The 15118-nt window shown below is 48.0% G+C and overlaps 2 protein-coding genes across 2 annotated transcripts; both read left to right on the top strand.

Annotated features, from left to right (window-relative positions):
* Positions 1–1775: 1775 nt before the first annotated feature.
* Positions 1776–5389, top strand: HOO65_070227 (Serine/threonine-protein kinase HSL1; the record flags this gene model as incomplete). Its single annotated transcript, XM_071004831.1, has 5 exons — positions 1776–2389; positions 2452–3174; positions 3227–4797; positions 4855–5106; positions 5169–5389. The coding sequence occupies 5 exons, from the start codon at positions 1776–1778 to the stop codon at positions 5387–5389; spliced, it is 3381 nt and encodes a 1126-aa protein (XP_070856945.1).
* A 2571-nt stretch (positions 5390–7960) lies between these two features.
* Positions 7961–9796, top strand: HOO65_070226 (Malate synthase glyoxysomal; the record flags this gene model as incomplete). The annotated part of the gene is made up of 4 exons (XM_071004978.1): positions 7961–8321; positions 8397–9132; positions 9200–9673; positions 9739–9796. The coding sequence occupies 4 exons, from the start codon at positions 7961–7963 to the stop codon at positions 9794–9796; spliced, it is 1629 nt and encodes a 542-aa protein (XP_070856944.1).
* Positions 9797–15118: the final 5322 nt, after the last annotated feature.

The raw sequence follows: 15118 nt of genomic DNA, 5'->3' as shown, positions 1-15118 counted from the left end.
CGGTCATCTAAGTCCACGTGAAACCAACAAAGCTCGGGCTATGTGGGACTTCCAACTGCATATATTTGGATGCAGTTTTTGCACTTGAAGACAAATAAATATTATGAAAGTGTAGCATGAAGAAGAGTGGCTGACGGAAGAAGGACGGTGAGACTTGAGCAGCTGGTAGAAGACCAAGTGGCGAGGGACATAGTGATGCAATGGATGTGGAGCTGCAGCTTTGGAACTGTTTATTTTCCCGTTTTGGTAGCATGTTTATGGTGTGTATCTGTATCTGTGTCTTAGCGTGTAAGGCGGCCCGGTGAGAAGCTCTTTAGCTGCGAAGTCATTGACATTGACCACATAGAGCAGAGATACTACAACCCTAGACAGGCGAGGATCGCAAAAAACAGACAATGCTTTCTAGCAGTTAGGGAAGCTACGTCTGGTCCGACGGCCTAAAAAAGGGAAACTGCCAGCAGCAAAAACCACGGGTAAACATCATAAACTGGAAAGAGCGGAGAGGCTGAACAAAGCTGCTTGGAATCCAGTGCAAACAAACTGCTCACAGCTTGAGATTAGCTGCCATGGCCAGGCCGAATTGCTGCCTAACTGTTTTCCTGTGGAAAGGCTGGGATTTCAGTGTTTGTGTGTGAGGCCAAGATCGCGACTTTGGGGTGTATGTGCAAACTTGCATCAGATTCACCCGCATTCCTCCTCTCCCTGGCGACGAGTTCAACATTGGCCACTGACGCCTGGAGGTAACTCTTTGTATGTCTGCTCTGCTAAAAGATACCAGCCAGTACATATGCGATCCGTTTTGCATTGCTGGCCACTGGAATTCTACCCCGTTGCTGTTGTTGACTGTGGCCTAGGCGACCCGACTCAAAGATTCTTTTCCATCATCTCCTTTGGGAGAGCGCCCCGCTGTTGATCGGCTATTGTGCTGGCCATTGTACCGCGAACTGTACTGCCTCGTTGCCCTCCGTTTTGTCTGGCCACAGTTCGAAACAGAGCAAGCAATCCACCTACATACCCAAAAGCTGAAGAGAAGTCCTAAATGGAGGGCCTTTCAATCTCCATGCCGACGCCCAAAATCCATCGCAGGAGGGCAACAAGAAAACACCGGTTTATAGCTCGTTTCAAACATTCACGCAATTTGCTGGCCTGGTTTGCGGAATCCGCTTCGTCTTTCCTTCTGGGCCAGTTTCTGTGACCTTCTGTGTTTCTATGACTGACAGAGCTAACATTCTTGGCTATTCTTTGTTTTGTTTACTGTTACCATCATCTCGTTTATTTTCTTTTCTCTTTTCCTTTTAACCTTTGCCTTGTCTTTTGCTCTTGTCAGAGTCTCTGATTACCTCACCTCTCTCCAACTTCAGGTTTGTTGAAGTACACACTGCACTATTCATACTTGTTTACTTTTGTAGTAAACTGTGCAAGGCTTCTTGCTGTTGTGGTTCTTTTGCTCTCTGCTCTACGTCCTTACTCTTGTTTCTATTATTTTTTTTTTCCATCTCAGCATTTTCCGTTGCTCTAACTCTCTGAAAGGCACGGCAGTTATCTCTGTGGCCCTGTACCGTTCCACAAGCCTCGAACAAATCGCTGGCCTCCGGCTGATCTTCTCTTCCACTGTCATTACCTGTATATTACGACAAGCCGAGCTGCCTTGAAAGAAATCCACACACCGAGTACCGCTGCCTCTCTTGAAAACCGTAAATTGCTGCGCAGTTCTACTGTTCTCGGCTCTCGCTCACGTCTCTGAGCACTCATTGGACAGTCCAACAAACCTCATCATGGGTGAACCACGCCAACCGTTGTCTGATGCGCCTACTCGCGCTAACCAGGGCCGCCGCTACTCGAGTCTGCCCGCGGGTATCCGAGGAAATGGGAAAAAGTACAGAGCCCCCGAGCTGGTTGCTATAATGGGTGATGGACCAGTGACTGCCATGCAGCAGGACGAAGTCATGCGCAGCGAGAGAGCTGCCACTCATTCCCTGCGGCATAAAGCGTTGCACAATGCATATGCCCAACAAAGTGATAATGGCAACGTTTACCGGCAGCCGTCTATTGACCTCTCAGCAAGGTGCGAGCGCGGATACAAGATAAACATCGGACCCTGGAAACTGGCTCATACTCTTGGTAGAGGGGCTTCGGCAGAGGTCAAGTTTTGCCGTCACAGAGTCACCGGCCAGCCGGCTGCATGCAAAATCGTGTCTAAGCACTCCAGCACATTGATCCAAGCAGGTAGCTTGGCCGCTTTGGACCGAATTGACGCCCGCATGCAGCAAAAACTTAAGAATCAGATGAGAGTTCCGGTTGCCGTCGAACGCGAGGTTGCCATTTTGAAGCTCGTCCAGCATCCGAATATCATGAAGCTTTACGACATCTGGGAGAATGGAGAATACATGTAAGTTAATTTGGCCCATTGTAATGGATGCGTACAAGAATATTAACCTCACAACAACATAGTTATCTGATTCTTGAGCTTGTCGATGACGGGGACCTCTTTACTCTAATCACCCGTAACGGCAGACTGGCCGAGGAAGCCGCGATTTCTCTTTTTCGACAAATCATGAGTGCTATGACATATTGCCATTACTTTAAAATCTGCCACCGGGATCTGAAGCCCGAGAATATCCTGGTCACACATGACGGCCAGGTCAAGATTGCCGATTTTGGCATGGCCGCCCTGCACCAAACCGAAACCCACAAGCTCCACACAGCTTGCGGCAGCCCTCACTATGCTGCGCCTGAGCTTCTCAAGGCTCATCACTACCTGGGAAATAGAGCAGACATCTGGAGCATGGGTGTCATTCTGTTCGCTATGTTGACAGCTAGACTTCCTTTTGACGAAGAAGAGGTTAGCCATGTCCACGCGAAAGTCAAGCGTGGCGAATACGAGATGCCTGAGTTTCTCAGCATTGAAGCCAAGGATTTAATCCGCCGTATGCTGGAGGTCAATCCCGACCGTAGAATCACCATGTATGACATGTGGCGGCATCCATTGATCATGAAGTACCAGGCGTTTGATAATCTCAACCCCGTTACTGGTCAGCCCCCCGATGTCAGTCTTAAGTTTGAGCCTCAGCCCCTCAGGAGAGAGGAAATTGACGGCCAGATCGTTCATCAACTTCGCACGCTCTGGCATATGTTCTCTGAAGAGGACATTGTAAACAACCTAGTTCAGAAAAGGTAAGTCATTCTACATCGAGAAAAATACATAATGCTAACCAGCGGTCAATAGCCCCAATACCCAACAGGCATTCTACTGGCTGCTTCAAAACTATCGCGAGCGCCAACTAGAAGATTTCAAGCCCGAGATTGCCCATTCTCGAAGCGATTATCATCATTTCACCCCCTCTGCCTGGAAACGCAAGATATCAACATGCGAGTTCACTTCAGGGCGGAGTGTTTCCCGCTTCACTGTCATCTCACAGGTAGCTGAAACTGAAGTTGAAACTGTAGCAAGCTATGATCCATACAACGTCAACAAGTACAGCGCTGCCGACAGTTCTCTGGCTTCTGGAAACGAGCCTAGCCGTACAAAAGTGACTATTCACCGTCGTCCCAGCGCCCATGGCCAACGGGATCAAAGCTTTTCTAGCACTACTCAACGTATTCGCCGCACTGGAGGCACCATGGCTTCAATTCGCACTGCGCGTGGGACGAGGATAGGCCCCAAGACTCCTTCGATGGGCTCTATGCACAGTGGCAAAGGCGTCATGTATGCTCGGCCGGTGCCTGTTCATAAAAGACCGGCGGTTAACTTCACGCATATTCGACGAAAGTCTTCTGCCGCTTCGCGAAATGGAAGTATTCATGTTAGTTCTACTGGGCGCGGCCACTCGCAAAGATACATGCATGGCGCCCGTGGCGCACATGGTAGCCGTGACGTTAGGAGAAGGCCGTCGGTCAAGGTGCCCCGTCCCGGTACTATGCAGGTTTCTCAAACCCAGGACAGTGCCCTCATTGATGAAGAAGTGCGTAAATTCAGCAGCCGCATAGCCCGAGATTTGGACACTGCCTTCAATACTTCTGTTGTAGCTGAGCCCTCTATTACTGGTTCCCTGGGTCTCAGCTCGCCCACTGACACAAATGAACCTAAAACGCCTGAAAGCTTTCAGAGCACTGATCAGACTCTTGTCCAAGACTCCACAACTGAGCAAGGTACCTGGAAGGATCGCCCTCTGCCTCCTCTCCCCGAGAGACTCAAATTGCTTGCGGCTAGCACGCCGTCCAAGGATGACCGTCGTATGGTGACGGCTCCTGCCCAGCTTATTCGTAGCAATACTAATATTGAGATTTTTGATACTGATGCTGATTATCTTGGCAAGAGTAGTGCCGACAAGATCAGGGCCTCTTCTGGCCCCACTCGGACTACTCAACGTCGTGGGAAAGGTGGCGAAGAAAAGGCATTGCGAATTCTGGAAAACACAGAAAATAGTATTCGTGTCGTCAACTCCCCCAAGAGACCTCTCACTGGAGCTGGTTTTATGGACAGGGTCATGAAAGATCGCAAGAGGGAATCAGGGACCTCTATGATAAGCGATTATGGCCGTCGAGCTAGCACAGTTATGCCTAAGCTTGGCTACCATGATGAGAGCGTTTCCAAGAGAAAGCCAAGCTGGTTCCAACGATTGTCTAGCTATTCCCATACAAACGAAATGGTCGAAGCTGGCGATCGACTCTATGCTCATCAGAGGCCCGACCATGGTTCGGACAGTTCTTCCATCAACGGTCTTCAAAACAAGAAGAAAAAGCGTTTTGGTCTGCTCTTCTGGAAGACTAGTAAGGATGGCAAGCAGGATGCCGATAGTAAGTTTAAAACATGCGGGGATGCGATTCGAGACCTTGTACTAACACTCATACTAGCGACGACCGCCTCAATTTCGTCCATCACCCGCGCTCCCACCCCAAAGCCACAGGATCCGGTCCATGAAAACTGGATCGCGCGTATGTTCCGTATCAAGCCGGCTATGGAATATCTGTGCTTCGATATGTCGCGCAAGGAGGCACGTAACGATCTTGCTGATCTTTTTAGAGAGTGGAAGTCATTCGGCATGCGAGATGTGGCCGTCGATAAGGACCGTAACATCGTGTTTGCTCGTGTTAGTGGCAAGAACTGTAAGTTATTTTTACCTGTGACATAGTAAGTAACTATAAAACATGAAGCTAACTATGAACAGCACTGGGCATAAAAGAAGTTGCTCTTGCAGCCGAGATCATGACCGTCATTGAGCATGGCTCCAACCGGCCACTCTCCATTGTGCGCTTTACACAGGAGCGCGGTGCGGCTAGTAGCTTTCACACAGTTGTCAAGACGACAAAGGAAGTGTTTTCACGCCGTAACAAGCTGGTGACTGATCGCCAGAAGTCGCGCATGATGATCAAGACTCTCAATGCATGAGGATAGGAGCATTCTAGGAGTGCCCTTTGGACGTCGTTTTAGACTTCTAGCTCGCTTTTCAGCGAACACCACAACACCGAAACTTTGAGTGGCTGTTTATTCTGTTGTTATTCCCCCTCCCTTTTCTGCGTTTATTTGAGAACAGTTTTTATTTTGCTCATATTGTCTGTTGAACTTTCGTTTCCTCTTTCAGCCTGCCTGCCACTGCTTTTCTTATGGCCTTACACTCCTTCAGACTGAACCCCGTTTCGTTTTTCATTTCCAACTTTCGCGCTGGAGCATCGCTGCTAGAACCTTTCGTTTATATTTTATGGTCAACCCCCCCCCCCTTTCCTCTTATAAGAGAGTGCCCCCTTTTTTCTTTTCATATGTCAGTCTATGGGGCAGTGCCTCCTCTCAAATTGATTTTGTCGAGATGTCTTGCTTGAAAGAACTCTGGCCTCTTTCGTCTTTATTAGCTATACTTGGCTGTCGTCTTGTATTATCATCTTTGCAATGATGCTTTTCCTGGTGTCTCTTTCCCTCCTTCTGCCTTTCACCTTTATTTCTTGAAAACTTGAAGATTATATCCATTTATCCATAGCAAATCAGAAGCTGAAGCTCCATGACGTCATTAACCATAGGTATTAATGTATTTTCCCGTGGATATCATTACTAAGGCATCTAGATGACCGCGGTCAGCTGACAGCCTCAATCACAGCCCCAAAGTAGCAGCCATAGAATATGTGTAGGGGTAGGCTTTGCTATTACACTGGTTTCCGCGGAAAGAGTCGGAATGAAGCACTAGAGGCAGAAGGGAAAACAAATAGGTAGTGCTTGAGGGAGGGGGAAAACGCGGCTATGAAAACTAGTGACACTGAAACACGAGTACTGTAAAACACATGAATGGACAAATAATGTGAGAGGTTTCATAGTTACTCGGTCGTCGTTTTAGTCGGTCACGGTGCTGTCGTCTGTGATTGGCTGGAAACAACGGCGGGGCGGAGACCTCGGCTGATCGGGGCATCGGCCAGGGGGATATTTGGAGGACCCAGGCACGTCTTAGCTTCTTTATTTTTCAAGCTACTTCAAAGCGACGGTTCTCATTGTAGAGGGATTAGCTACTTTCACATGTAGAAATAGAAAAGTTGTAGTATTGCCATTCAGGGAATAGGGTAGGAAGGACCTCGGCGCCCATTAAGGCAAATTAGGGCTGAGGAGGTTTTTACAGCGGCATGACATGTGCCTTTGCAATTACCATGGCCTAGTTTCGCGCTGGTATAAATGGTAATTTTAATGGCGTTCAATATCAAAAAAGAACAATGTTCGGCGCAGCCAACTTTATTTTTTTTTATTTTCCATTTGCATCGCATAACAGATTGTAGAAAACAGGGATGCAATCTTGAAAATCATGACGCCACGGAGAAGCGGAGTCAGGACCGGATGTGGGGATGACAACCCAACCGTAAGGGTTCACGTCTGATCGGGGTTGTGTTATCTTACACCAATGGAGGGACTCTACGCGAGCCACATGATGAATAAGAAGAGGTTTAGTAGATCTTAGTTAGGAATAAGCCTCTCTACATTGGCTTTCTTACGCGAATCTAGTCAAGTGCCGAGGGCAGGCGGTCTCGATTTGGAAATTGTATACTTGGACTTGGGGGAGTCCTTTTCCAGCAAGGTAAGAAGGTCTTCATCAGTCAGCCGGCGGAGGAAGAGGGGGAATTCGATTCCGGATATTTCTCGGTAAACGGATAGATGACTCCGAGATGGCGAGCATTATCTCGAGTACATACAAAAAAAAAGAAAAATAGTAATTAATAAGGAGCAGACAAATCTAAGGGAAATAATAGCCCGCCGAAATTCGCAGTTTTTCCTTTATCAGAGGTGGGCTCACGATGCTTTTACTCGATACTATCAGGTGTGGAAACTGCCTTTGTTCCTTAGCAATTCCTCCGATACTATGATAACGACCTTGTAGTAACTGCTCGGGGAAAAAAAAAAAGAGGGCCTCTGTCTAAAACAGAAAGCTGTCCCACTTTACAACAAAGCACCAACGGAAGGAAGGAGGAGGGGAGAAGCAGAAGAAGGAAAGGAAAAAAGGCAGGGAGAAGAAGGAAAGCGCTGTTATCGGGTGGAAGGGAGGGGTGACCACGGTCCGATCTAATGGGAAAGAGCTTGCCGAAACAAGCAAGAGCCAGCTTCTGATTGTGCAGTAAGCAGGACAGGGAAGGCAAGAAAAGAGGGAGCTGGATTGGCTGGTGATAGGATTTCGGGTAACTCCCCAGCTAAGAAATGTCTCTCTTGCCTTTAGGTTGCTTGTTTGCTTGTATGGGGGAAGGAAGGTCAGATCCGACCACAGGCCTATTTATATTATCGTAGCTGCCTGTTGTCAAGCTGCTCTTTCTCCTTCCTTTTGTTTTCCTACTTCGCAACTTATTTTACAATTTTTCTCAGCCTTGTGTGTCACGATAAAGCGGCATCCTTCGAAACCCTCACTCCGGCTTCATTTATATACGCTAGAAACAATATCTATAAGAATACATATACACACGCATTCACACGCAAAAATATATACTCACATTGAGCGCGATGGCCTCTACGGATTTCCTTCTACAGGGCGTCAATGTCCTCGCCCCAATCCAGGAGCAACAACGCAAAATTCTAACGCCCCAGGCTCTTGCTTTTGTAGCTCTGCTTCACCGCACTTTCAATGATACTCGCAAGAACCTTTTGGAGCGTCGCAAAATACGCCAGGCCGAGATTGACCGTGGTGTGCTGCCGGACTTCCTCCCCGAAACCAAGGCAGTCAGAGAAGACCCTTCATGGAAGGGTGCAAAGCCTGCCCCAGGTCTAGTTGACCGCCGAGTGGAGATCACAGGTCCGACAGACCGCAAGATGGTGGTGAATGCGCTCAACTCGGATGTGTGGACGTACATGGCTGATTTTGAAGGTGGGTTTCCTTTGTCCCAGTCCTCTTTTCTAGCTTTTCCCGCGATAATTTAACCTGCGTTTCTCCTTTATACAGACTCTAGTGCCCCAACCTGGGAGAGCATGGTCAATGGCCAAGTCAATCTCTATGATGCCAATCGCCGCCAAATTGACTTCAAACTTGGCCCCAAGGAATACAAGCTGCGCACTGACCGAACCCTGCCAACCCTAATTGTGCGCCCCAGAGGCTGGCATCTAGAGGAGAAGCACGTGACAATCGATGGCGAGCCTGTGTCAGGGTCTTTGTTTGACTTTGGCCTATACTTCTTCCACAATGCTCACCAGACCGTAAAACAGGGCTTCGGGCCGTACTTCTACTTGCCCAAGATGGAGTCTCACCTCGAGGCTAGGCTGTGGAATGACGTCTTCAACCTAGCCCAGGACACTATCGGTATGCCTCGGGGCACTATCCGGGGTACAGTCCTGATTGAGACCATTCTGGCGGCATTTGAGATGGAGGAAATAATCTACGAGCTTCGCGACCATAGCTCTGGTCTCAACTGCGGCCGTTGGGACTATATCTTCAGTGTCATCAAGAAGTTCCGCCAGAACCCCAACTTTGTATTGCCAGACCGTGCTAGCGTAACTATGACGTCACCATTCATGGATGCTTACGTCAAGCTGCTGATCCAGACCTGCCACAAGAGAGGTGTGCACGCTATGGGTGGAATGGCTGCCCAGATCCCCATCAAGGATGACAAAGAGGCCAATGACAAGGCTATGGATGGAGTGAGAGCAGATAAGCTCCGTGAAGCGCGTGCTGGACACGATGGGTGAGTTTTTCTTTTCTGTTTTTCCTCATGATATGAAATATCGATCGATCCTGTCTAACATTTCCAGAACCTGGGTTGCCCACCCTGCCCTTGCTGGCATTGCCTCCGACGTCTTCAACACCCATATGCCCACAGCCAACCAGCTCTTTGTGCGTCGTGAAGATGTCAAGATTACCAAAAACGATCTACTCAACATGAACGTCCCCGGACAGGTCACTGAGAGTGGCATCCGCAAGAACCTTGTTATTGGTTTGGGCTACATGGAGGCTTGGGTTCGCGGCGTTGGCTGCGTGCCCATTAACTATCTCATGGAAGATGCGGCTACTGCCGAGGTCTCGCGATCTCAGCTTTGGCAATGGGTTCGCCACGGCATTAAGACTGCTGAGGGCAGGACGGTTGACAAGGCTTATGCCCTAAAGCTGCTGAAGGAAACTACAGAGGAGCTTGCAGCTAAGGCTCCGGCGGGCAACAAGTTCCAGCTAGCAGCCCAGTACTTCGCTAATCAGGTCACAGGCGAGGACTACGCTGATTTCCTGACAAGGTATGTCTCCTATTTCTCAATTTTCCTTGCCCCCTCTCTCTGGCTTGTGCTAACATTAGTGATAGTCTACTATATAACGAGATTACTACGGTTGGCCCCGCCTCTCCGGCTTCGAAACTGTAGGCTGCGTTGTGGCCTCGATGACCAAGGCATGCATCACTATGAACGTGTCTTCTTCCCCTCCCTTTCTAACATAGGTCGGACCTGTTTTCTCTTTTTTTTTTCCCCCTCTTGGCTCGTCATCCAGCTATGGCCTGCTTTCTTGTTGCTCTCTAGTTTTCTAGTATTTTAGTTTCTTATTGGTATCTAACCCAAGCTATTACAAATTAAAGCCATAGTCATAAACTCATACCGCCTGTATACATATGCATTAGTACTAAGTGATTTGCATGTCTTCAAGTAAACTCTAGAGACCTTGAATTACCTCACCTTATCTTAGTCTGGGCTGTGTAGTTTCATAATTTGGTGGCTCTTTTCAGCTACTTCGTTAACTGTTACCACCAGAAAGGGCTAGAAGAGACATTGCACTACAGAGACAGGGCCAAAAGACACGGGCATTTGGGATTTGCAGAGACACACTTGAGCACAGAGGATGGCTGAGCAAAGCCAGGTACACGAAACATTTCACACGGTACAGCACCAACACCGCACAACACAACCCGACCCAGCACCTAGACAAATACGACAAAGCTGGAGCTTTCGTATATTAAAACCCTTGAACACAGTCAGTATTAGACTCAGACTTGGGTTTGGACTCGACCCTAAGACAGACTCAGCCTAGAGTGAACGTGAGTTCCATGAGAAATTGATTTTAATTCTTAGACTTTGCTCACAAACCGAGACACAAAGCTAAGAATATCGAGAATCCCAAGTCGTGCTGAGGAGCCCTGAAAGAAGCAGCAGTCACAGAAAAAGAGGAAAAGGGGGAGGGGTAAGGAAGAATATGGGGCTTTAGATGGGTGTCTGGTTTTTAGGAGAAATACTAGAATACATAAATAGATTATAGAAGGGTGGCTAAAGGGCACTGTTGACGTAGCAAGAAGCATGTTAGCTTCCTTTGTAGAAACAATAACGAGTGATTAGCACAGTATAAGACATAGCACATGAGCAGTAAACAGGGCTAGCAATAGAAGGTCCGGGCTTGAGACGACCCAACGGCCCCGTGACCACTTGACCGGGTATTAAGAAAGGACCCAACCAAAGTTGCTGCCATAATACGAAACCCTACAGGACTCGGGCCAATTATACCTGGACAACAGAGTAGGTCTAGCTACTCAGGGCAGCTCTTTTAGTGAAAAAAACATAGGGGTGTTCCGTCTTGGTTGATCGATAGACACAATGTGCTCCTCGTATAGGTCTATGCAAAGATATTTTGCGGTTGAACATAAAACTTCACTACACCTCAATTGCCTTTGCATGGGGCAAAGCACAACACCAATGCCCGCCACCGGGGATCTGTTGCTTGTGGTGGGCAGCTATAGTGTGGCATCTTTTATGCAGTGGCCAATAGACCCAATAGTTGCAACAGCTTCTCGTATCTTTCATAACAACCAGTAAAGCAGAACCAACTCCAACTTCAGCAGCCCTGCTTCCTTGTGCTCTGGAACCAAGGAAACCACTTCCTCATTGCAACTATGCCAAGCAATGGAAACTTCCCCGGCTCCTTAGACTCACACAAACACCTTACTGTCCACAAACTAGCCAAAGGTGAGCTAGCATGAATAACAAGCATGACAAATTTCACAAGGAAAGGAAGCTCGCACTACATAGTTGCCGCTAGCCACTCAAGAAGCTTTGTCACCACCTTGTGCACCCGCATGGCATAAAAGTACAATAAATAGACCGACCCACGAAAGCCAAACAAGCGGCCTAGTGCTGGCAACAGATTTGGCCCTGTAGTAAGCATGTACCTACCTCGATGAGGCCATCCAATGCACTAAAGCTCAGCCGGGGCGGACAAAGATGGCGAGATAACGGAAGAACTACGCCTGCCTGTATTCCGGCCCTGAGGCAAGTGAGACTGTGGCTCTGGCCGCCCCCTCCGCCAAACGCCCCATATCCTACGGCAGCATCTTCTCTTGTTTTTCTTATTTTTTATCCCGATGTGCACAGTGCCTCCTACACCACGTGCTTGGGGCAGCGTAGAGTGCAATATCTAGATGGCGGCATGTGACGATGGCTTTAGCTCTAGGTCCCAAGGCCTTGTGTTTGTTGCCCTCACGTTGCCTCCGCCTTCTTGAACGCAACGGTCATTCGTCAAAATCTACTTACCAGTTCACTACAAGGCTTGAGAAAAGAGAAAATCAGTGGCTTAGCCCTACTCAGCTGCGAACTCTTTTGGCCCATCAGGTCAAAAAGTCCCGTAGCTTCAGCCAAGAGAACGGAGACATCGGCAATGCCCTGTCTAGTTTCTTCCACTGTAAGTTAGGTAGCGTGTGGAAGTCTGATTAATGCTCCAAGTTTATGAGAAAACAACACCCGAGTTCGAGAAAAGATAGCTTACGAACAAGCAAAGGATGCAGCTCCGTTGGTATGTTGTTGAACGACAGGGAGCCAGAAGGCCAGTCTAGTCCTCATGCTACCCATACTTTCAAGGTCCTCTCCTTGGGTGCCTTGTTTTCCGCAGCCCTGCCCTATTGCGTGCATAGTAGCCATTCACATACCAAAGTGAGTTCTGTGTATGATATGATATCTGATGTCATAGTTTCGGTGAGCAATGCTCAGCGTACCATCTATTATCTGACGATACAGACCACATGAACCAAGACCCAACATCTGTGTACCATCCTTGGGGAAGATACACGAGATATTCCTGTTGAGCCAGTTGAACCGTTTGAGCTGCTTATACAGACTTGAAAGTGTAGAAATAACTCACCCACAAGCCCTTCTCATACGAGGAATAGTTCTTCATTGTGCCCCAAACCCCCACCCCCACACTGACTACATCGGCTACATTGAAGCCTCCTATTTATTGCTGGTCCTGCATTGGCCCTGTGCTTGCGAATTGCGTAAGCCGCACATTTGCAATGCATCAAAGTGGTCATAGGCCAGCCATGGCTGCGTACACATAGTCACACAAGAGCAAGATTTCAGCGTAGTTATGCAAGCTATTTAATCAAAGCAAGGCATCTGTTTGCCTAAGCTAATTAACGTATCCAGCCTATAGTTCATGCAAAGCGCCACAACAAACTTGTAGCTTTAGTGATCCTGAAAAGCGACAAAATCAGCCATCGAGGGGGAAAGAGTCGGCGTGCGCATTTGGACAACCGTCTTTTTGTCCTTTTCTATTCTACTAAAGCTACACAAAGTTTGGGGCTTTCTCCTGCTGTTGCAAAAGTTAGTTAACCGGGGAACTACGTCGTTCGTAAAGGCTACCCGCTGGTCCTCTGTCCATCTTCAAGAGACCCCCCCCCTCCCCAAATAAAACCCAGGGCATTTTTCGCTCAGTCGCCGAGCATTGTCTGAGCTGTGCATACGCGATGGTGGTATTAGGTCGATCTTGCTCGTATTCCAGGAATGTTTCAATAGCAGTCATTATAGCATCGTTCTCGTAGTCAAGTTAAGCTACGAAGCTACGTATGGTTTTCTTCATGTGGTTCACGGTTTATCTGCTGTGACCTTCACGCATCTGTCGTAGATGCATAGTGGCTCTATTAGACGTGGCCCACAGCCAGCGGACTCGGAATCCTGCCTCCTATCTGAAACTGAAACCGAACCTAACCTATCTCAGGGTGCGCTTGGACCAATCTTTTAACGTCGGTTGCCGACTTTCGGATAGGTGAATGTCGATTATCCCCCTTCTAAGCGGCAAGATCTTCCAGCTGCCTCTATGTTTAGTGGCGCAAGCTTACGACAGCCACCTTGCGGTGTTGCCAATAGCATGGCTACTCTTTCGCTGTCCCAAGTCGTGATTTAATAAAGTAATTGCTTCTTCTATAAATATAATCTATGGTGGGTAGTTACCAACTTTACCGCAAAGCAAGGCAAAGAGCTTAACATCGACATCCTTGTCGTCTTAGAAAAAGCGTGTGTAACCACATCAGCCACATCACGTATCAATGTCCGGGACAAAGCGTAGCTATTTTCGACAGACAACCTTGATAGTCGCTCTTTTCCGAGTTGACCCCAGATATTAGCGTCACACGTTTAATGGTTATTTTGAGCTATGCCCCCCTAGCTCATTTACTTGAGTTTCCTTTGTACCCGACAACGCGTACACAGGTGGCCATTCATGTGTTTCATATAAGAATTCCTCCTCCTTATACTCGCGCCATGTTTAAAGGAGACAGCTGTGAAGAAGTCAGCCTGTTGGAGTGTATAGACCTGCTGATTTCCAAGTCTCAGGCTCAAATTCGTATTCCAAGTTGTCGTCCTTTTACGTCCTTTGGGCCCATTCTCATTGAAGAAAGATGCATATACTCGGAGTGACACAAAGGGAAAAAAACAAATATCAAGGGGCCAAGCCCGATCTCAAGCACACTCTTTGGAAAGGAAGTAGCTTTTCTATAGGAATGGCAACGGAAAAAACTGCCAATCTAGGCGAATGAAAGCGTAGCATGTCTCAAAACATCACTGTCTGGTTACCTATCGTGTCTTTTTCCTCGCAGCCTGCCCTTGTCAAAAATCAAACACGAACAAAGGACTCTGCTTCCGGATCATATGCGCTGTAGTGTGCAAATCTGAGACGTATCCGAGCGAATTTGTGCATAATAGTGAGCAAGAGACAAGATGGCAGTCATATCATAGGAGCAATATGTGTTCTCACAGGCTGGTATACGAAGATGACTACGCCGTGGTTTTCTCAGCACACTAAAGGCCGAGCCTGGCAAAAGGCTCATGTGAAAACCAACATCTAAATCAGCATATGGGCAAAGCATTGGAGCGTCGCCGGATCTACAGGGGTCGCATTCTTCGTAGCAATGATTGTGTTGTGTTATTCTGTAAATGCAATCAGTCTTGGCCATGTGCCCACGACAGATTTAGAGGCGCTTTTTTTCTAACGCCTGCTCGAACTTGGCGCCGCGAATATCTCATTATCCTATCGACGTCATTGTCGATAGAAGCGTTTCATGGCTTGAGGGATGCCGCCTATCCTTAGACTGTATAGCAGGCTTAAGAGCCTATCTTCGCAAGTGGCTTAACAGTTCCTTCATGGGCTGTTCCAAGTTCTGACCAAAGTACAGCGATATTAATAGTCAGGACTGATATCCTTCCCGGCCGCCTTTAACCGCCTGTGGCTACTGAGTCTGCTGTACTATGCCGTAGGGCTACATGCCAGGGCTTGATCAAGCGACTTTGCCAACCGGAAAAGTCGAAAAAAGTCTAGAGGCGAACATTCAAGAAATCATGTTCACGAGATGCCAAGGCATGCTCGGGTTTTCAAGGCGATGGGCGCTGCGGCTAGTAGAAACTCAGGTACTTGCAAAAGTGTTCCCTGCATGGTTA

Source organism: Ceratocystis lukuohia (genome assembly GCF_044167205.1).
Source record: "Ceratocystis lukuohia strain C4212 chromosome Unknown Supercontig7_pilon, whole genome shotgun sequence".
NCBI lineage: Eukaryota > Fungi > Ascomycota > Sordariomycetes > Microascales > Ceratocystidaceae > Ceratocystis > Ceratocystis lukuohia.
This window is presented reverse-complemented; position numbering and strand designations above follow the sequence as displayed.